The sequence below is a fragment of the Zosterops lateralis genome (assembly GCF_965231275.1).
Source record: "Zosterops lateralis genome assembly, chromosome: W".
NCBI lineage: Eukaryota > Metazoa > Chordata > Aves > Passeriformes > Zosteropidae > Zosterops > Zosterops lateralis.
The window spans coordinates 4980281-5002233 of record NC_139801.1 but is presented as its reverse complement, the minus strand read 5'-3'; the positions used below and the strand labels follow the sequence as shown (position 1 = coordinate 5002233).

General features: G+C 46.2%; 1 protein-coding gene across 1 annotated transcript in view; it reads left to right on the top strand.

The window, feature by feature from the left end:
* The window catches only part of LOC310922104 (ephrin-B1-like), a gene marked incomplete at both ends in the record, with an annotated part of 57999 nt that overhangs the window by 23575 nt on the left and 12471 nt on the right, over positions 1–21953 (top strand). The window contains one exon of the mRNA XM_083882455.1: positions 4907–5184. Within this exon, the coding sequence (XP_083738581.1) occupies positions 4907–5184 (278 nt within the window). The remainder of the gene's footprint in view (positions 1–4906; positions 5185–21953) is intronic.

The following is a 21953-nucleotide window of genomic DNA, read 5'->3' as shown; positions in this document are numbered from 1 at the left end:
GTGGCTGGGCACCAGCAAATTGCAGGGTTCAGAAGTGTTTTTCAGGATCCCATAGCCAGTTTGAACATGGAGCTTTGGCTTTTTTACTGGATCTGGCCCTTTCCCATCCCTTCCTTGAGGAGATTCCTGGTGGATGGGAGCTGTGATCCGTCTGGAAGGACTCACATGCTCTATTGGTGTGGAGAGCTTGGCCCATGGGGGCTTCAGCTGCCCAGACACCAGGAAAACCTCCCAGCTCATGCAGGTCTCACTCTGCCGGGCATTGTCAGCCTTCCCTGCCAGATGTACACATCCTCCATGTAAGATTCAGTTATTTTTGGGTTTCTTTGAAGCAAACAGCATTTAGCATATGTCATCTTATATGTATGTCAGCATCAGCTTTAGAACATCTTCTCCAAGGAGAAGGTTCTTGGGAAATGTTGTTCTGTTTTTGCCAAGCCTGAAATCAGGTTAGGGGCATTGTATGCCATGGATGTGGGGAAAGATGATGCTGCCCCAGAGACTTTGTGGTTGATGTGGTGCAAGGAATACCTGGATCCAGGGGGAGAGCAGTTGGAAAATGTGTCAACCCATTCTCTTAAAAAATTGTATTTTTAAGCCATTTTTTGGTCTTCCCTAACAAAGAGCTGAAGGACTGTTGGATTTTAAGGTTCCAGATGACTTATCTGCAGGACATTTGTGTCTGCAGGATTGCTGGGAATGTGTTGGCTCATCCATGTCTATCCATGTGTGCCCACATGGAGGAGAGATGCCTGCATGGGAGGGGGGTGTGGAGGAGCGGGGTATCATTCCCAATATGACTCCTGATCTTGCTCTGGCCAAACTTGCTCGGTTTTCCTCCTTAGCCTGTGTTCTTCCTCCTCTCCTAGCAAACCCTCTCTGGGATGCCTCTGACACTGGGCCCTGGCTGAGTCCATGGCTCTTCCAGCAGGTCCCACCTGTAGCCCCTGGTCACTCCATCAGATCCTGCATTTTGGAGCCCCAAGGGGAAGTGAGGGGGGCTCTGCAAAGGATTGGAGGCTCCACCAGCAGCCCCCTAACTCAGGGCACGGGAGAGGCTGCACCTTAATCCCATCTCCCTGCTCTTGCATCCCGGCATCCTGCTGCCAACAGAGCTCCCGTTGTTTACCCAACTCAGAGGAGGAATCGGTTTACAAGGCTCACAAATCCCCTTTTCACCTTTCTCATCAGAAAACACCTCCCAAAACAATGAGGAAATTGGACGCTGACACCTGATCGCTCCCAAGGAACCTGCAGGGCCGGGAGCTGGGGGCCTGGAGTGGCACTGGGGATGCCTGGCTGGGATGGCCGGGATGGTCCCTTGGCTCTGCGGGTGGGCAGCCATGGGTGCCACCCAAAAATCACTTCAGGAGCTTTAACGGATGAAGCTACCAGCCCTCTCCACCTGCTCAGCTGGCAAAAAAATTACTTGTTTTAAGCTTTAATGGCTGTAGTTAATCATTCCCACCCACTTGGACACCAGGAGAAAGGATGCTGGGATGTTATGTGTGAACTGGTGATGGTGCCAATCACAGGATCCCAGCAGAATGGTTTGGGTTGGAAAGGACCTTAAAGCTCATCCAGTTCTACCCCTTGCCATGGACAGGGACACCTTTCACTATCCCAGGTTGCTTCATGCCCCATCCAATCTGCCTTGGACACTTCAGGGATGGGGCAGGAATAAAGCTGGAGCCATTATCCTCCTCCTCCTGCGTGGTGGGCAAGGTAGAGGAGAGTGATTCTTAATGCTGAGAGTTGTTTTGGTTCAGCCTTAAGGTTGAGCTAAGTTTTAGTTTTTCCTCTTTTTTTTTTTTTTTTTTCCTTCCCACCTTAAAACAGAGAAATCATACTGTATTTTCCAGAGGAACAGCAGAATCCCCCTCCCATCCATAAAATTACAGTGAGTGCTCTAAGGGCATGATGGATTTCGCTACTAATTTAAGATTTGCTCTGTTCACTCCTCTGGGTTAAGATAAATCTGAAGACATGTCCTTGTAAAGACAAGTCAAGAGTGTAATTCCTTTTTGTCTTCAACCATTCCTTGGAACTAAAATTCCTTGTCTCCAGAACTGGCTGAAATCCTTTGGTAAGGCAACATGTGACAATTTTTGGATGTTTTTTCCTCTCCTTTTCTTGTGATAAATGTTGCTTTTCACTGTGTATTTTAAAAGAGAATTTCCTGGAGAACCAGCCTCTGGCGTGGTGGGAGCTGTTGTTGGTCTTCTCTAGGATGATCATCACAAGTTCTTGTGACAAAGCAGAATTTTTGGAGGAAATAAAGGTCTCTGTGTGGTGAAAAGCTGGAAGAGCTGTGTGAGGGATTTGAGGCACTTGCCTAAGGTTTATCTCCTCTCCTGTGCTGCCCAGGCTGTCATCTGGAAACAGCCCTGCTGTTGGAGAAGAGGGGAAATGGAGGAGAAAAAAATCAGGAAAATTTGAGGACAAAGGGAAAACAGTCTATGTGCAGGTGGGAATGCGGCTGGTGAGGAACAGCAGTTGGAGGGAGCAGCACAAAACCTCCATGCACAGGGAAGTGGCTCTGTCTCACTCCATGTTTGCTTGGATCTGGAAGATGTTCCTGGGCTAATTCCCAAACAGCAGTTGTGTGCTTCTGGAGATGAGACTGAGCATTCATGGAAGGATTTGCCTCCTTGTTTTATCCTTACATAAACCAAAGGTAGGCCTTGGTCCTGAAGTTCCTGAGATGAAGAGGTGCCAGCAGGATGTGGTGCTGGGAGGTTCTCAGCTCCCTCAGTTGCTTCATGGCCCCTCCCCTGCTTACAAATCTGTTTGGCCTGATCCCAACAGGCTGGTGGCCCAGGGACTGGTTGGTTTGCAGGTGTTGGCCAAGGTTTTGGCCACAGAGGTGTGATAGGTCCTCCTGGTATGGAGATGAGGGTGGATAGGAGCCTTCTCCTCCTGCTCTGGTGGTGCAAGACATCTGCTTGACTTGTTTGTGGCTTCCTGTTTGGCATCTTCTGGGCAGGAGGGAACTGGCAGGGGCTGGAGGAGGGAGCTTGAGTCACTCCAGAGTCCTGTGCCAGGAAGCCTCTGACTCAGCCCAACCATGGAGAAAGGAGTGTGGGATCCAGCTGCCTCTTGGGGTGGGAACCCGTGCAAGTGTTCACTTGCGCTGCGTGTCTGCGGCCGGGCGGGGAGGGAGGGACAGGGGCTGCTCCTGCCTCCTGCTCCCGCTCCGGCCTTGCGTCAGGGCTCCGGCCGTGGGTGGGGAAACCTTTATCGCTCCTAAGGCTTTAGAAGTGCCTGCTGGCCACTGGCCCGGTGACCTACTTGGTAGTGTGAAGCAAAGTGTGGCTCACCTGCTGGCTGTGCCAGGATGGAGACGGGCTCTGCATCCCACCTGCGTCCCTAAAGACCCTCCAGGGGTCAGGTTTCCCACTGTCTCCTGGTCACCTTCTGCCTGAATCATGACTTGTACAAAACTCCCTGCCATGTGCTGCTGTGCCAGTGGTGCTGGGGTCAGGATGATCCATCCCAATTACCCCATTGTGCTGCTTTGGGTACTACTGGAGCTGATGTGGTGGAGCTGCAGCCAGGCAGGGAGGATGGACCCATAACCCCTCTAAATCTAGCTCTGTGATGGGGCTGTCCCTCCCATCCCTGTGCCGTGCCCTGGGTGCCTGGGATGCTCCTCTGACTCAGCAAGCTGCAGGTGAGGTGCAGATGATGTCTGTGTGTCTGCCCTGCTGCTTCAGCTGGCACCGAGCTCCGGAGCCTGTGCCAAAGGCACTGGGGGTGTGTGGGCTCCAGCTCCACCTGCCTGCTCCCAGCCCAGCCTGTGGATCTGCTGGGCTCCTGCAGCCAAAGGCTGGTACTGGTTCCAGCTCTGTGGCTTCTTGCTAAGACTTGCATGGAGCCATGGAACAGGTTGGTCTTGTGTGTTTGATCTTCCTTCCATGGAGCCTGCAGCTCCAGATGAAGCAGCTGGCTGGGGGATAAGCTATCCCGGCCCCCATTCAATCTCCGGGGTGGGCTGGGGCAGGGATGGGCTGTGTCCGACAGTGGAAGAGGAAGCACGGCCGTGCAGCCTTGGCAAAGCGCTCACTTTGCGTTTTGCTTTGCCCAGATTACGTGAGGGAGTTGCAGCAGAGATAACTGCAGGAAAATCCATTCCCACCTTATCTCCCATCAGGAACACGTTTAGTTGCCTACATCAAAGTAGATGATCTGCTGCTTCCCTCCTTGCTGCCCTAATCCTTTCCTTCATGCTGAAAAAACCTAATCAGTGCCTTGCCCCACCATAATGAGATCCGAATGTTAATTATCAGTATCTTACCTTCCTACCCTTCCCAATGCCCTGCCTTCCAGCCCCGAATAGTTTTCCTCCCTCCTTGCTCCTCTCCATCCGGTCCTCCCATGCTTCTGGACACAGTGTTGAGCCTGCCTCAGTAGAAGTTGTCCTGCAGGATGCTTCCTTCCCTTCCATTTAAGGACAGGAATTCCTCAGAGAGCTGGAGCATGGACAGGATCCCTCCCTGCACCCCATGGTCAGGACTTCTCCCTATGCCTAATTATTGCCTGTCCTTGCAGGAAGCTCCTTGCCTGGCCATCAGGCAGAGCCGCGGCGTCTCCCAGCCCTTTATGGGAAGACTCATTCCCGGTTGGATGCCAGGCTTGGGGCCGGGAAGGGTGCCTGCCCTCATTATGGCTGGCGAGTGGGACTGACCCAAGCCAGCCCTGGTTTTGTCAGCAGGAGCCTGTGCTGGCTTCATGCACAGGCTGGGATGGTTAGGGAAGAGGAGAACTTGGTTTCGGTGTCAAAACCCATCTTACAGAAGGGGAGCAGCAGAGCAGAAGCACAAAATAAATGGTATCAGAGTGGGGTGGGCCAGGCTGGTGTGGCCTCTGCTCCAGCACGTGGTAACCTCTTACCCTCCTCTTCCAGGTTCATGACTGGGAAGGGGCTGGTCATCTACCCAGAGATTGGGGATAAACTGGACATTATCTGCCCGAAGGCAGAGCCATCCAAGCCTTACGAGTACTACAAGCTGTACCTGGTGAGGAAGGAACAGGCAGATGCCTGCAGCACCGTCATGGACCCCAACGTGCTGGTGACGTGCAACCGGCCCGAGCAGGAGATCCGCTTCACCATCAAGTTCCAGGAGTTCAGCCCCAACTACATGGGCCTGGAATTCAAGTGGCAGCAGGATTACTTCATCACATGTGAGTCACCCTCCTCTTCCTCACTGCTAGCCCTGGCTTGGGAGGGCTCGGGTGTCTGGAGAGTGTCACCAGGCACTTGTGTGTGACTTGGCCAGTGCAGAGAGCTGACATGGATGGAAAATATGTCCCACTGGATGGGAGCAGGGGGAGGAATGTGTCACTGGCTGCGTGGGTCACCAGGCCCTATCTGGCTGCTGTGATGTGTCCCCTGCCCTGCTCATGGCTGGGAGCAGGAGCACATCCACATCTGGGATTGGCCCTGGAGCGCTGTCATGCCTGGAGCCTATCTTTTGCTGCCATCTTTGCTGCAAGTGTTGCAGGGTTTTGCTTTGGGGCTGGGGAGAAAGAGGAATGGTGATGCTTGTCCTTATTCCTGGGTGTTGCCTCCAAGAGCAGCCCCAGCACTGGGAAGTGCTGGTGGTGTCCAGTGTGTGATGAGATGTGATCGAAGTGGCTGAAAAATTCCACACACTGGCTTATTCTGTTTGTGTCTTGGTGCACCATGGCATTTTATGGAGGGGACAGAGAAGGAATTTTCTCAGAGCCTGTGGTCTGTGTGTGCAGGGGATTGCTGCACAGAAATGTATCTGCTTGTGCCTGCTCTGGTGTGGATGGAGTGGGAGCTCAGCAGTGTCTGGGCAGTGCTGCCAGCTCTCTCTTTGTCCCCTCCCCTCCTCCTCAGCCTGGCTGTCCCTGCCTGGCTGGGGGCACTGCAAAGGGCACAGTGGCCTCAGCTCAGCTCCCCTCGCTGTGTACCATGGGCTCTGCGGCGAGCGGCTGGCACAGGGGTCACTGCCTGTGTGGGAGCGAGCGCCCGGCCGTGGGAGCCGTGTGTTCCCGGCTGGAAACAGGGTATTTTTAGCCTGGAATCTTTGGGAGGGGGTGGCAAGGCTGTGGCAGGCAGTGGAGAAGGGAGGGCTGTGCTGTAGCGTGTTGCTGTGTTGAGGCTACTGGTCTGGATGTCCCCAGCGAGCCTGGTTGGGGCTGTTGGAATCTTGCTGCAGAATAATTTGGAATAAACCTGATGCAGGGGAAGCAGCTGGGCCTGGCTCTGGCAGGTCAGCCTTGAGCCCTCATCACTCCTGTCATGGCAAATTTTGCCAGGTGGTGGCAGGGGCTTGCAGGGAGCTCTGTTTCCTGTGTGGCCGTGGAGATGCCAAAGTGGTTCCTGGATCATCACCCAGGGAAGATTCCCTAACAGGAGGGGTGACAGCAGGGATGACCTGGCACCACAACCTGCAGAGCCAGCTTGTCTCAGTGCTGGCAGTGACCGTGGGCTCTGCAGGGCTGATTCACTGTGGCAGGGCCAGGCTCTTCCAGAGCAATGGTCACTGTCACTGTCCAGACATGGGGTCAACATGTCACTTGAGGGGCACCAGCTTTGAAGCCATTGGAGGCAGGACACCCTGGTTCCAGCCCAGATGCCCCAGATGGGCTGGGGATGCCAAAAGCCCTGGCACAACTCCTATGTAGGCTCCCATCTCCATTACCACAGCTGGCACCAGCCTGGTGGATCTGGGACCCCAAAGTTCAGCCCTTCTGCTGTCCTTCAGCTGATGGAAAGCTTGATTGAATACAAGCTTTGCCTGCAGTGGACAAAAATTTGGAAGAGAGGCCATAGTGCTAGACTTGGGTCAGGCAAACATCTTGAAGCATTAGGTCAGTGGCTCCTCTGTGTTCAGGGGTCAAGTTCAGGCACTGACATGGTCTTCAAGCTAATGAGGGCTGAAACTGGGGTCCTCTGAGCTACAGCCCGTGGGACTCTCAGGCTGCAGAGAGCCCTCAAAGACAAATAGATTCGCCTAAACAAGCTCAGAAGGTGAACAAAGCACCAAGAATAAGAAATATGGGATCCCTCTTATGGTAACCAAGTTCATCAGGAAGGTGGAGGCAGAAGGATTTACCAGCCTCTGAATTACCCAAATTTTATGGAGTTGTTTTGCATTTCACACGAAAACTGAAGTGAAAATCAACCTCCTGGAGCTTTGGGAGGTGCTTTCACAAGCAGCTGCCAGTGCATTGCTGACTCCAAATGCAGCTCCCGCAGGGCCCCCGTGGCATTGAGACGATGCCAGCTCCCCTCCAAGGCTGCCAGCACACCTGGGTCACTGCAGGTGACCGGCTCCGGCTCGCTGCGGATGCAACAGGACACGCAGCCGAGATTTTGTAAAGACGGCATAGCCCAGCTTGGGAAATCCCGGCTGCGCGTCCCGTCGGATGGTGGGCTGAGCCTTTTAAGCTCATTTTTAATATAAAATCCTGTTTATCCTCTTGTTCCCAGTTTCAGGCTGTATAGGGATGCAGTGAGCAGGGTGCTTGGAGCATCCCTGTGGGATGCCCTCCCTCTCCTCAGGGGGCTGGCAGTGCCCTCTGCCCTTGCCTTGGACTATTTCTGACTTTAATTTCTCTTGACTCCTCCAAGCTTTGATGCAAAACCCCTCAGAGCTGGGAGCTGCCAGCTGAACTTTGGCCCCTGGGTGGGCTGAGGATGCTCCTGTGATCTGGCCATACCCTCTGCTGAGCAGCCCCAGGAGTTCTTTCTGCCAAGAAATAAAATAGCCAAAAAAGACAAAGTCATAAGTCTCCTGAGAAGACCACCCACATGTTGTCTTCATCTCCCTCAATTTTTCTCCCCTCCCTTTCCCCAAGCTTTGCCTGGACACACAAAAGGTTTTTTTCCTCCCTTTTCATTTCTAAGCCAGGGAAGCAATGCTGGAGCCAAGGGGAACAGGAAGTGTGCTGCTCATCCCCCACCTTCCCCAGTGGCTGGAAAATCTCCTCACCAGAGCCGAGGGGCTTCCCAGGGTCCCTCCTATTCAGGACTGCTCCTTGCCATTGCTTTGGATATGCCAAGCCTTGTTTAGGGACACTTTTATCATGGAGGGACATGGCCCCAGCCTTCAGCTTAGCAATGAAAAAGCTTTTGAAAGCTGCTGTTTCCTGTCCCCATCCTCTCAAGAGCCTCACACCAACCCCCTCCACAGCAGTTCTAGGCTTTCCTTAATATCATCTTTGCTCCTGAGGGTGGATAAGGAAAGGTTATGCTTATTCCTAAGGCTTTCAATAAAGAACAAGATGCAGCAGCATCTGCCTGTAGGTCTATACTGGAGACAGAGGCTGGGGAGGCATGTGGGACTTGAGCAGGATGTGGACACTATCCCCAGGATGAAGTGCTGAGAGGGTGAAGGAGCTGGGAATTTGGGAATTGTGTGTTTTATATCATGATGTGCTGTGGTTTCTTCCATCCCTGGTCTCCTGGGTGTTTCCCTGCTTGCCTTTGGTGCCTTGGTGGGATTCCCTGTCCCCTCCCTACAAAATACTTCCCACTGGAATAGCCTTCCCCCTGCCTGGTGCCTGCACTCCTGGGATGTCGTGGGCAGCTCCGGCCCCACCATGCCTTATCCAGCCCTGCAGGTTCAGCTCCCTCCACCTCCTCTCCTAATTCACTCCAACTCCTAATTGCATTTGCTGCTCGTCTTTGAACTTGCTCCAGTTTTACTGTCTCTGGTAATGAGGTGCCTGGATAGAGATCCATTAATCCCTGTGTCCTGGCAGTAGGGTGACGCGAGGAGGAGCTCCTGCAGTGGCTTCCTGCTATCCCAGAGCTCTGGATCAGAGAATCAGAGAATCAAAGAATAGTTTGCGTTAGAAGGAACTGTTAAATGTCACCTAGTCCATCTCTGGAATATCCCATCCCTGGAAGTATTCAAGGCCAGGTTGGATGGGGCTTGGAGCAACCTGAGCTAGTGGAAGGTGTCCCTGCCCATGGCAGGGGATGAACTGGATGGACTCGCATAGTTCCTGGTTCCTTCTCTGGTTTTTGGGGCTGGTGGTGGTCCTGGCAGCCCCTTCTGTGTTCAGTGGTGTGTAGAGACCCCAGACAAACTTCGCTCAGCATCGGAGTGCACTCCAGGCAGCTGTTTTTAGATGTAGTGGTGCTGAGGTGTTCTTCCAGTTGTTCTTCCTCAGTGTCCGACCTGTTCCATGAGCCTCTTTAAAGCACAGAGCCTGTGTTTGATGACAATGCTGAAGGAAAAGCAAGGTCCTAGTAGATGTTTCCTCATAAATCCAAGACATTTGCTGTTTATTGTGTCCTTAAGCCCTTCAATCCATTTTTGATGTAATAACGTCCATAATCCAATCCAATGCTTTTTGGCAGCGGGATGCAGTGAGAACAGATCTATTACCCTGAGTGTTGTGTTAAAGCCCTTGTCTTGCATTTCTGTTTTTAGATGCAATTAGTCTTAACCTGGCAAGAGTTATTTGTTGTAAACCATCGCTGCTGCTGCGATGCGGCTTCGTCCCTGGGCCACGCTCCGTCAGCATTTTCCTGCAGCTCAGCGTGGGGAAGGGGGTCACCTATACCCTGCCAACTGCCAGGATCATTTTTCCTCCTTGGGAGCTTTTTTGGGACACGTTGCCATACTCGCTTTTCTGGCTGTGCTCCTCCAGCTTCCATTGGTTTGGGAAGCCTTCAGCTTGTGCCAGTGCATGTGTGTGGAGCCGCTCGCGCTCCTTCCTGCATTCCTTGGGGTTTGATAATTCCCTCACTGGTTCCTTGGGCTAGGGGCTGTGCCAGGGGAGGCTCTGTCAGCCCACCAGCTCTTTGCTGATGCCATTTGAATGTGGCCAGTTTCATGTGCTCCTCATCCTCCTTCCCACAACTTGTTTGGTGGAGAGAAGTTGAAAGCCCAAGGGCCATTTGATGCCATGATGGGAGCTGTGAACTTCTGCTGGTAAAACCCCAATTAAGCGGCTTCCTCATTCTTCACCCAAACGGGCCTGGCTTGCGACACACCCGGACCAAGCAGAGCCGGCCTGGTGGCCTCCATCTGGTTTTGGGGCTTTGCTCCTCCATCCCCATCCCGCTGGGAGCCGCTGACAGAGGCTGGTGATGCCGCGTGGGAGCCGGAGGCCGGACACAAACGAGTCTAACGGTGTCCTGCTCCCGACTTCAAAGCCCGGGCCCTGGCCATGTCAAACCCTAATAATGGCCCTTAGACAACACGCGATTCCTTGTCTTGCAGGCTTGTCTGAAGAGCGTGACCACAGTAAATGTGATTTTGTTGAGCCCAGTCCCTTAAGCCTCTGCCTCTTTTCTCTTCTCCTCCTCCCTCCTGACCTTTTCAGCTCAGCGCTGTCCCCGGACAGCCCCTGGCAGCTGATCTCATGGCTCAGCCTTTCACGGCCCTAATAGGGATGAAAAGCCCCCTCAGAAAGGGCTGGTGTCCCCCGCCCGGCCGGGAGGTAAATACCCCGTGCTTTGATCTGCTCTGGGGCCAGGGGGGCCCTGGCTGTCACAAACCCCGCCCAGGGGTCCTTGTGACCACTCAACTCCCTGGCTGCTGGGCAGCCCAGCTCTGCCTGTGACCCTGGCACAGCAAAGGGCTCTAGAGATGGGCACTGGGTGCTGTCTGCCTGGGAAATCTGGCTGGCTGCATCCCAGGATGCTCTTCCCCGGGAGAAATTATTTCCAAGAGCATCTGTAGCATTGTTATGACCCCTTTAGCATTGTCACAACCCATTAGGAGAAAACAAAACATATTAACTCCTCAGTGCTCCTGAACACTGAGATGACAGTAGAGATGGCATGCAGGGGTGATGGCACTGAAGAGGTGACATCTCCCCCTGCATCACCTGCCTGATCCTGCTCTGCCCCCCTGTTCCTGGTACACTGGGAATCTGCCTGTCCCCCCCAAAAGGGCTCTCTTGGCAGCTTTGGTGGGAGGCTCACACCAAAACAGGTTTTTTGGTGCATCCCATCTTCCCTTTCCTTATCCTGGCTCTTTCAGCCCCTGCTCCTCCTGCCATGTCTGCAGGAAATCCCAGGGCATCTCCTGGAGCTGCAGCTGCATGAATTGTGGTGGACCTGGCTCTTCAGTGATGGTCACCTCTGAGGACTTTCTATGGGACACTGGAAGAGATAAAACTTGACTGCTTTTGGTTAAATGTTGAGTAGGAGACTCTCAAGGCAGAAGGAGCTTTCAGCTTGATGAGGAGTTGAAACAAATCCTGGCATACTGGTGTGCCTGGGAAGCTGTGCATGGATAAGTGCAGGCAGCTACTTCCTTGGCATCTTTTTTTAAATAAATATAACATCAAGAGCCTCTCCCTGGGCTTTTCTCCTGGGGTCCCTATTTCAATCCATTGCTTCTGTTGTGCTGGGAAGAGGCTCGTTGGCATCACTGCAACTCCGAACTGATGTAGAGGGTGAAACGCCGCGGAAAGAACTCTACAACTAATAATAGTTGTTAGAGCGGTATGTATTTATTGACGTCAAGATGTGTGGGGAATAATTTCACTAAAGACACACATTTTTACTAGGGAACTTGCCTTTTTTATTATTTTTTGAGGTCTTACATATGCATGACATTTTGTGGTCCTCCTTCATACATATTAATTCTCTGACTTCACTTATTTGCGCTTGGTATGGTAATTACGCTTTTCTGGGCATGCTCAGTCTTTAGTGGTGGTAGTCTCTAGGTCGTAGTAGTAGTCTTCTGACGTTCACCTCTTCACCTTTATCTTTCCCATGTGTGCTTTGGCCTTTTTGGCACATTTTTAAGGGAACATAGCATCTTAGAGTCTGTGTTCTTTTTTTTTTATTTGCGCCTTTAGCTTTGTTATTCTGCTGTTTAGACTAGTTCTTCTAGTTCTTCTTCTGAGTATGCTGAAAGTTTCCCATACTTGTGGTGCTCAGATATATGTGAAAGGGTAACAGACACAGCATTCAGTGTTTACTAAATGTTTTCTAAAATGCAATCTCATATATTCTAAAGTACTACTTGGAATACATTCTAACATACAGTATATGTTCTTAAATCTACTATAAAGGATCAGCTGAGATTTTTCAAATTTATATCTCATCTTCCCACTTTTCTATAAATGTAGTAAATTCTTTTACTAATATGGAGGCTTTTTCTTAGCCTTTAGTCAACTATTTTGATAATTTTCTTTTTAATATTATCTCATGTATACTTACTATTATTTAATGATGCGGTGACATAGGGTGTTTAAGATTCCAGTCCCTGTTGGTGACTATCCAAAGAGAGCATCTTGCCCAATTGTGCTTGCATACTACTGGAAGTCTCAGATATATTGTTTTGTTTTTTTTAATCTGCCACTGATTAGTTTCTAATGCTAATAAAGATGATTGCAGGAGCTGTTTTAGTTTTTTTTCTATGTTATGTTTTTTAAGTAGTTTCTCTAAACAACAAGGCCCACCAAATGAATTACTCGGAATTGCGGGCTATGCTTTGTCTCTACAGATTTCACCAGCACTCCCAGGGTGAATCTTATTGTTGCAATATTTAGTCATATTCTGATGCTATGGAGAGTTTAAGTAATATTTTTTAGGCATTGATCTTAACAAGTCCAGTTCTTGAGGCTCTATGCTTCTTTTATCTAATGATGGTGCTATCATGCCTGCTCAGAAGCCCCCCCTCTGCCATTTGGCTTTATTTTCAATTTTTTATATGTTCAATTTTGTACCACTCCTGGCTATGTTACACCAGTGATTTTTTGCACTTGATTTATATGCTTATATATATATATTCTTCTTCTGGCTCTTATTCATTTTGTAAAAGTAGTAAATTTACTTATGGGGATACTAATTAAATATGTGGGGAAAGGGTCTCCTGGGATGGCTAAACATCTCTTTTTTTCATTTTTGCTTTGTTTGTCAGGTCTAACACTCTACGTCTCAGGGATAAATATTCTCTTTCTACATTTAATTGTCTTGACTTCTTTCTTTCTCTCTTTTTGCTCAAGCTTCTGGAGTTTGTTATGATACTACTGAATAGTCTGCCCTAAATGCTCTTGAGATTTAAACAAGATTAGTGCTTCCTGACAGGTTTCGGGGGAATTAACCGGTGTTTCTGTCACTTGGGATAACAACACTTATTTATTGAACTCCTGGAAGTGCCGACGTCTACATTCCATACACCTGGGGAAGCTGCTTCTTCTAAATTGATACCACTTGTCTAATTTACACTCCCCACATTCTAATCTTATCTAGGGGTAGCAAAAATTTTCACAATTTTGAGGGCAACTGATATTTTTTGGTAACGCTGATTGTGGGTTCGTTGGCAGTTCTTGGTTTGGTGTCACTCTTAAGAGTCTTCTGGAACTTTTTTTTAACCCAGCTGTGGTGGATCCAAGCACTTTGTTTCTTGATTTTAATCGTGGTGAAGGTAGTCAGGAACACTAGGTACAATCCCTCCCACTGTGGTTTCAAGGTTTTCTCTGCAAGAGACTTAACATTTACATAGTCTTCAGGTTGTATGTCATACACTGGTGCATCAGGCTCTGTGCTCTGAGTTCCAGTCATGTTTTTCAATTGCTCTCCCGTACAGCATTTTAAAGGGGATAAGTTTTCTTTAGCTCTAAGTTTGGTTTGAATTTTCAGTAGAGTTAATGGGAGGGATTTGGGCTAGGGTAAATTAACTTCTTGACTCAATCTCACAGTTTGTTGCTTAATTAAATGATGAATTTTTTTTACTTGGCCATTTGACTGGGGGTGGTATGGAATGTGGAGTTCTTAATCTATGCTTAGGTGACAATTGATTTGTTATGCTATTTTTGAAATGAAGTGTGGGTTTTTGTTTGAGGATGTTATGGCTGGAACTTTGAAGTGTGGTGGGGTTTTTTTTTTGTTTGTTTGTTTTTTTTTTGTTTGGTTTTTTTTGTAATGATACTTTAGTTACTTTTCAGATTTTTGCAGTTCTTGTGGGGAAAGCTTCTGGCTATCTTGAAAAGGTATTTGTTAATACTAATAAATACCTATACCCCCCTTTTTTTGGCAATTTAGTGAAATCTATTTGTTATTGTTTTCCAGGCCTTTGGCCCTTTTCAATTTGGCCTATTTTTGGTCTAGGTATATTTTTGGGATTGGTCTGGAGGTAAAGATCACAGTGCTGAGTTACTTGAGCAACAGTAGAGTATAGATTTTTGGCCAATATTCTTTCAATTAGGTAGTTACATAGGGCATTTATTTTTTAGTGTGTCTTTTGATGTTTTTTCTTTACTAATGGCCATAACAAAGGAGAAGAGATGACTATTTTGTTGTCTTTTGTAACTACTCACTTTTTGGTTATATGTTCCCTTTTGACTTTTAATCAACTTGTTTGTCTCTTTTGTCATATACTGGCTTACTTTTGAGAGGAATTTGCCTGTCTGGAACCAAAACTCCTTCTGTTGTTATTTCATCTTTTGCTGCTTCTTTTGCCTTTTTATCTGCTAGTTCGTCTTTCTTCTAATTCTGAGCTCACTTTTTAATGGGCTTTTATATGCATGATTGCCACTTTCTCAGATAATCGGACTGATGTTTTCTTTTGTGAGTTTAGTTCAGTAGTTCTCTTTCTTTCTAAATGGCTCTATGTACATGCACTACTTCAAAAGCATATTTTGAGTTTGTATAAATGTTTATTTTCTTCTCTTTTGCCATTTTGAGAGCACGGGTTAGTGTGATTATTTTAGCTTTTTGTGCAGAGGTGTTTGCTGGTAAGGGTCTGGAACCTCTCTACAGGTAGTGACTGCATATCTAGCGTATTGTTTTCTACTAATAGCACATCTGCTTCCATCAGTAAACCAGGTTTCTGTGTCTGTGAGAGGGGTGTGAAAAACGAGGTTCACTTTTTGGTAAATTTAAAAAAAACTATGTTTAATAAAATAATTAAGACAATTAGGAGATAAGAAAAAACCAAGAACGGCCGGCCGGGTGACTTGGCATTTAGCCAAGTCCACCCCTTGCTTTCTCAGGGATACTCGTTAAATACCTTTCCCGTTATATCGATATATGAATATTCATAAAATTCCATAAACTAGTTTCCATATTCCAGGAACTGTTTTGCATGGTCCCTCCTTGGGTCCGCCTTTTTAGAGCATGCGTGTTTCGTGGCCGTGTCCTTTTTATCGCGTCCAGCTTGGGCCTTGGTCCATGCTTTCTGCAGGTGGGAGATGCTGATAGTTGGTGTATCAGTAGCAGAGTCTTCTTTACATGTTCACTGGATGTTATCCCAACCAAACAGACAGTTTAAGCATAGTTACATCAACTACTCCCATTATATCTAATCTTCTTTTACCAATAGCAGAAATAAACTTATATCCTATATCCTTACTATGTTATTAATCATATAGCACACATCTTGCGAAAAGCCAATTTTATAATACACACATATAACAAACCCCACTCCTTCTTTTATAATTCATTTGGCTTTGAGCCATATTCCTTGTTTTCTAGCTTCCATTATTTCCTCTTATAGACACTTACTTTCCAACCAGTCACCACTGGTCCTCAAGTTTTCCACAATTTAATATTTTCCCAATTATGAATACAACTATCTAATTTGGATGGGTTATAACAGTGACTGTTGATATGGGTATGTGTAATAAGAAAGGAATCTCGGTGTCTTTTCATATAGAACTTTCAATAGTATCTGTAGCATGATTTTGCCAATATCCTTTAAGGCAAAAGACAAAGAATGAGTGAAGTGACAGAAAAAGGAATAACAGAGGTCTGGTATGGCTTATACCTCCACCCTCCATGCCTATGGGGTTGCTACCCACAGCAGGAGTATATGATCTTCTTGGTGGCAAGTACAGCGGCCAACCCAGTCTTGCCCTCTATTTCCTTGTCAATTCTTTTTGTTTGTTTGTTTGTTAGTTTTCAGACAAATTGCCTTTGACTTTTTTTTTTTTTTTTAAACCATAATTCTCTCCACTGTTCCTCAGGTATTTCCCACTCAACAGGCACTGGTAATCCCCATTTACTGGGATATATGTACACATGCATCACTAAAAGGCAGTAAAGTCTTTTAATCCAAAGGCCAGCTGCAAAGCCTTTTTAGAACTGACAATTAATTATGCTGGCCAGAGCTGCACTTCGAGTAAAACTGCATCTTTAGTTCAGCTGTTCCATGTACTGTGACTTTTCCTCATGATCATTTTACTGAAATTAGGGTATCATCTTCCTCTCTGGGGAATCACTTCTGATACCATTTAATTTTTGAAAGCTTCCACCTTTTTAACTGTAACTAGGATTGAGGGACAGGTTAAAAAGAAATTTAAAGAGAGAAAAAAATCTACTAAAAAAAAAATAACTTAAACTACAGAGAGAAAGAAAAAACAAAACAAAACAAAACAACAACAGAAACGTCTTTTACCCCTTCTGATGTTAGAGTTTTATCATATTGAATGTTTCTGTTGGGCCAATCCTCTGCTCAGCCTATTCTTAGGGCAGGAAGACAATGAATTCTTGCTATTCTAGAAGATTTTCCTTCACTATTTAGGAGAACTTAGAAAGATACATACACTATAGGATTTATTTCTATCTAAGGCAAACACACTCACTCAATTTGACATGCATTGATTTGAAAGATTAGATACTCCTTAGAAACTTTGATAAGAACCCCCTTTGACAATTAACACCACCAGTTTTGTGAGCTAGGTCTCATCTGCAGCCAGCTGGAAAACTAAGAAAAAAAACAAAACAAAAAACCCTTCCAAAACAGTTTCTGCAAAATTTATAGTAACTTATCAAGCAGGGAAATAAATGAAACTACTAGAAAAATTTTGCATATACCACAATAATATTTCCAAGCAGCAAGTATCTTGTCATTCATACTATCTCTCCTTATATTCCACAAGAAAATCTGACATCTTCTTATATAAAAAAAGAAACCAAAACACCTTCAAAAGTTTCTTAACAAAGACACACAAAGAACTGCCCAAAAAAAAGAGAAAAAAAAAAAACAACCAAAAAAACTTCTCAACCAATACCTACATCTCAACCTCTGTCTAAGAGGCAAATGACAAAGTTTTTCCACCTTATAAAGTTATATAATTAGTACCTTAAATTATTTTTGATCCACCCACTTGAAGAACAAATCTTTATATCCCTTCTCATGACTTCTAAATAGTAGAAGAAAAATTTGTTCTTGAGAATAAACCTGACAGAACTAGATTTCTATCAGTAATTATCTGTACCTTTTTGTGGGGACAACACTGCCAGTATAACTGAAGAATGTCCTGTATTGGTTACAAATATCTGCATGTTTGTGTGTGTACACAAAGTAATCACAGCTACTGTATTAACTTTGACACAGTACCAGTTTAGTTGAAAACTCTTTCCTTAATTCCCACTCTGCCGGGTAGTAGTTCACCCTATATTTTGTGAGCACTAACATATCCTCTTGGTATTTCACACAGGCGCTCTTCTCTGCCCTCCTTCTTTAAACAAAACAGATTAATAAGTAATAAAATGTCTTTAAGTTAGTATGAAAGAAGTACCTTAAACACACACAAAAATAGAAAAAATAAAGGAGGCAAAAACATATTGTTTGTTCTGTAAGATATAAAACCTAAAATAAATTAGCCAAAATGTTAGGGATATGGAGCCCGTCTTCTTCTTGTGATTTTCATGTACCTGCAATATTATACAGTGGAGTGACATAAACACTTTCAAAAAACAATATTACATATTTCAATTTCAACTCCTCACACTAGAATTACTTGAAAGTCCATTTTCTTTGTAGCTGTGAAGAAACAGAGGTAGCATTTGACAGACCGGACTGATTTTTAGGTGTTATGCAGAGAAGTAAAACAGAGAAAGTCCTTTGTCCATAACTTCCAAATTTACTTGAGTCTTTTCCAGTTCATGACCACTCAGCTCTGTTTAAAATTCAACTTTGTATCACCTGGTTTAGATGCTACAGTTCATTCTTGGGTTCTCACACCGGTCTCTTGATTTTGCTGACGTTGATTCAAAACTTGCAGCTTTAGTTTTTTTCAGCCATACCGCAGCTTCAGTTGCCTGCAATACCTGAAAAAGCATCTTCCCTCTATGGGGTTAAAGAACTTCCTCTCCCATTTTTGCAATTGTAAAGCTATACCCTCTTAACATTAATTTCTCTTTATTTCATAATTTAAACATTATCTCATAGGGTGTTACTTTCAGGTTCCAATCTGGGTTGCATCTGGACTCCCAACATACATTTTACTCATGGCATTTGAGCATTAATTTTGTTTAAAAAAATTCCCAATAACAAAAGATCTAATTTCATCCATAATTCCTTCTTCTTCTAATTCCTTCTTATCAAACACCAGAACTCTCACAACTCTTTTGACTCCAATCTCCTGTTCCATTAAAACTATTCCTTCCTATTTCTGAGGTCACTCCCCCCAGCATTTGATGTCTTATAGCTATCTCTTTAGGCAATTTCAGTGCACTCCCAAAAAACCAAAAACCAAACCAAACAAAAACAACTTCTAAGACCTCTAAGAATTTCCAAAATTCTCAAAAAACCTTTCAAGACCTCTAACATAAGACTCTCCAAGCTTCTGTCCCACCTTCAGGATTCCATCCAGTCACTGCGTGGTCTTCTCTCTGCCATCCAACAGCCCGAACACCACCCCCTCCCTTTTTCCCCCGAGGCACAGAAAACTCATCAGCTCAGCAGCACAGCACCATGTGCTGCATACACCATCTTTCAAAACAAAAACTCCTATTTTACTTCAGCAGTCTATATTACACATACATTCACTCAAGAACAACAATAACAACAACAACAATAAAAGCTCTTCAAAACTCAAATCGAGACAATTTTGGATTCTAACTTGGCTTCCTGTCTCAAAGAGAAAGTCATTCATTACAGATGTAAGAACAGAATCTGTTTCATGGATTAATTCGTCTAAGGCAGAGGGGAGAGAAACAGGACTCCACGCCGAGTCCTCCAAGAACGAGGGGGTGTGAACCACCTCTGTTGTAACATAAGCAGGTGAGGACAGGGCTGCGGGGAAAGTGGACGGCGGTGGAGTGGTCGAAGCTAGTGGGAACCCCGGCGTGGCAGGCGGAGCGGCCGCGGTCAGGGCAGCCAAGGCTGGGTGAGACCGAGCTCCCGGTGGGTTTAGGGCTGACGCGGGGCCGAGGGGAACGGGAGCACAGGCGGCGGCGCCAGTTGCGGGCAGGGGCAGGGGCGGGCAGGCAGCAGCACAGGGGCCAACGCTTCAAAGAGACCCCAATCCTCCTCCTCCCCCTCCCATTCCGCTTCCCGCGTTTCTGTCATTGTAAACAACCTTCTTGAACCTGAATTCTTCATTAATTCCCTCGCAGTTCCCCCTCTTTGTGAGCACAACTCCTCAGAATTCCACTCTGGCCTGCAGTTCCCCTCTTTCCATTCAGACATTTTAACCGTTTCAACAATTCACTTCTTTAACACAAATAAACTCCACAACAAGCACACCTCTTCAGCTGCACTTACTTCCACTTACACAAAGACAACACAAAAAGATTAGTACCCTTTTTTTAAAAAAAAAAATTGTTAGTTTTTACTCATAGGTATTTGACTAACCCCCAGATGTTCTTAGATTATCACACTTTTCAAGCCTTTAGTATTCCTCAACCTGGCAGCCTTTTCCAAAGCCCAGGTGTCTTGGACCTTACACCTGCAAGCCTTTTTGTGTTTTTATCCTCAATCTGGCAAAAACCCAAAAATACCTATATTTGGCCAAACCCTAAATGCTCTTGGGTCTTACATAACCCTTTTAATTCAGCAGCAAGTCTAGGTGTTCTTTGCTCTCTTCCTTTAAGGTGTCCAACCCCTTTTTCTGGGACCCCGTCCCAGACCAGGGGGTTCAAACGTTTTTCCCCCCCCCAGTATCCCGTTTTCCCAGTGGATTGTATAGGAAAACTATCGGCTCCCTTCCTGAGGGGTCCAACCCCTCCCTGGGACCGTCCCAGCCACCCGAGGTTTTTTACAACCTCTCTTTGCTCTGGGACCCTGTCCCAATCACCTGGGGGTTTTTATCTTTCGCTTCACCTCTGTGCTGGCCGTTTCCCTTGCGAGATAACGAACAGCATGAGAATCCCCACCACACTCGTTTCACCAGTCTGGGGTACCCAGCCAGTGTCCCATTCACACACCACGCAGACCCTCCCTTTAACCCGCTCCCCTGAGAAATACTCACAACCATTTTCTTTCTCAGGTTCTTCGTGCATGAGGTTTTTATGGAGCAAAAATACTGCAGTTTTAGGGAGCCTTTTCCCTTTTCCTTACTTGCTTTTTTCTTTCTCCTTGCTTGTCTCTTTGGATGTTTACCTGCAATCCCAAATTCTCACCAGGAAAAACAAAGTTTTGAGCCGCCAAAAACCCAGGCGGGGCGCCTCCCTTGCTCTGTATTTCCTGGGGTTTCAGGGACGAGGTATATCCTGGCAAGAGCCCCCAAATTGTGAAAAATGAGGTTCACTTTTTGGTAAATTTAAAAAAACTATGTTTAATAAAATAATTAAGACAATTAGGAGATAAGAAAAAACCAAGTGCGGCCGGCCGGGTGACTTGGCATTCAGCCAAGTCCACCCCTTGCTTTCTCAGGGATACTCATTAAATACCCTTCCCGTTATATCGATATATGAATATTCATAAAATTCCATAAACTAGTTTCCATATTCCAGGAACTGTTTTACATGGTCCCTCCTTGGGTCCGCCTTTTTAGAGCATGCGTGTTTCGTGGCCGTGTCCTTTTTATCGCGTCCAGCTTGGGCCTTGGTCCGTGCTTTCTGCAGGTGGGAGATGCTGATAGTTGGTGTATCAGTAGCAGAGTCTTCTTTACATGTTCACTGGATGTTATCCCAACCAAACAGACAGTTTAAGCATAGTTACATCAACTACTCCCATTATATCTAATCTTCTTTTACCAATAGCAGAAATAAACTTATATCCTATATCCTTACTATGTTATTAATCATATAGCACACATCTTGCGAAAAGCCAATTTTATAATACACACATATAACAGGGGTGTTCTTCAGGTCTAGTTGGCTGGAGTAGATGGCTTTGATGGTTTCTATGCAATTGTGTTCTACTGGCTCTCCTTGGTTTTTGCAGAGGAAAGAAGCTGGATTGACGATGTTAGTCAGAACTATTTCCACATCATCTTGTTAGTATAACTGCTGTGACAGCCCTAGGCACTCAGGCCATCTCTTGGCTGTTGCATCTAGCTGCTTTGAAAAATAGGTTTACTTACATCCAGGAGTCTTAAGGCTGGAGCTGACATGAGAGCTTTTTTCAGCTGTTTGTAGGCCCAGTTGGCCTCTTTGTTCACTGAAGGTTTTTACCCCCATTCACAGTAAGTAGGGGTTTGATGAGTAGTTTATAATTGTTGATCCATAATCTACACTATTTATGGCTCTGTCCCGGAGTCCATTGCAACTGCTCAGGCCACACATGGCTCCTCTGTTCTGGTGGCTATTTTTTGGTAGGGTTTTTCAGGACTCCAGATTTTTTGCAAGTTGTTTTCTAAATAAGGCTCATAGGAGCTGAGTTTTGCTCTCGCTTTTCAGGCTTTCTTATTTAAATGCAAAAATTTTTTTGGCTGGCTTCATGGATAGGAATGCAAAAGAAGGCATCTTCTAAATCTAGAATGGTAAATAAAATTAGCTCTGGTGTTAGGCATGTTAGCAATGTGTATAGGTTGGTCACTATAGGATAAAGATTCTGTTATTTTATTCACTGCCTGTAAGTCCTGTACTAGCTGATATGACTGGTCTAGTTTTTGAACAGCTAGTATGGGGTATTAAAATTGGGTTGTCACTTTTTCAGCAATCCTAGCTGTAAAAAGTTTTCTATTATGGGGCTAATTCTTTCTCTGTTTTCCTTCTTTAAAGGGTATTGTTTAATCTTAACTGGTTGTCTTCCTTCTTTAAGCCTAACTTGTATAGGGGTAGCATTCTTTGCCCTTCTTGGCACATCAAAGGCCCACACTCCAGGAAATAC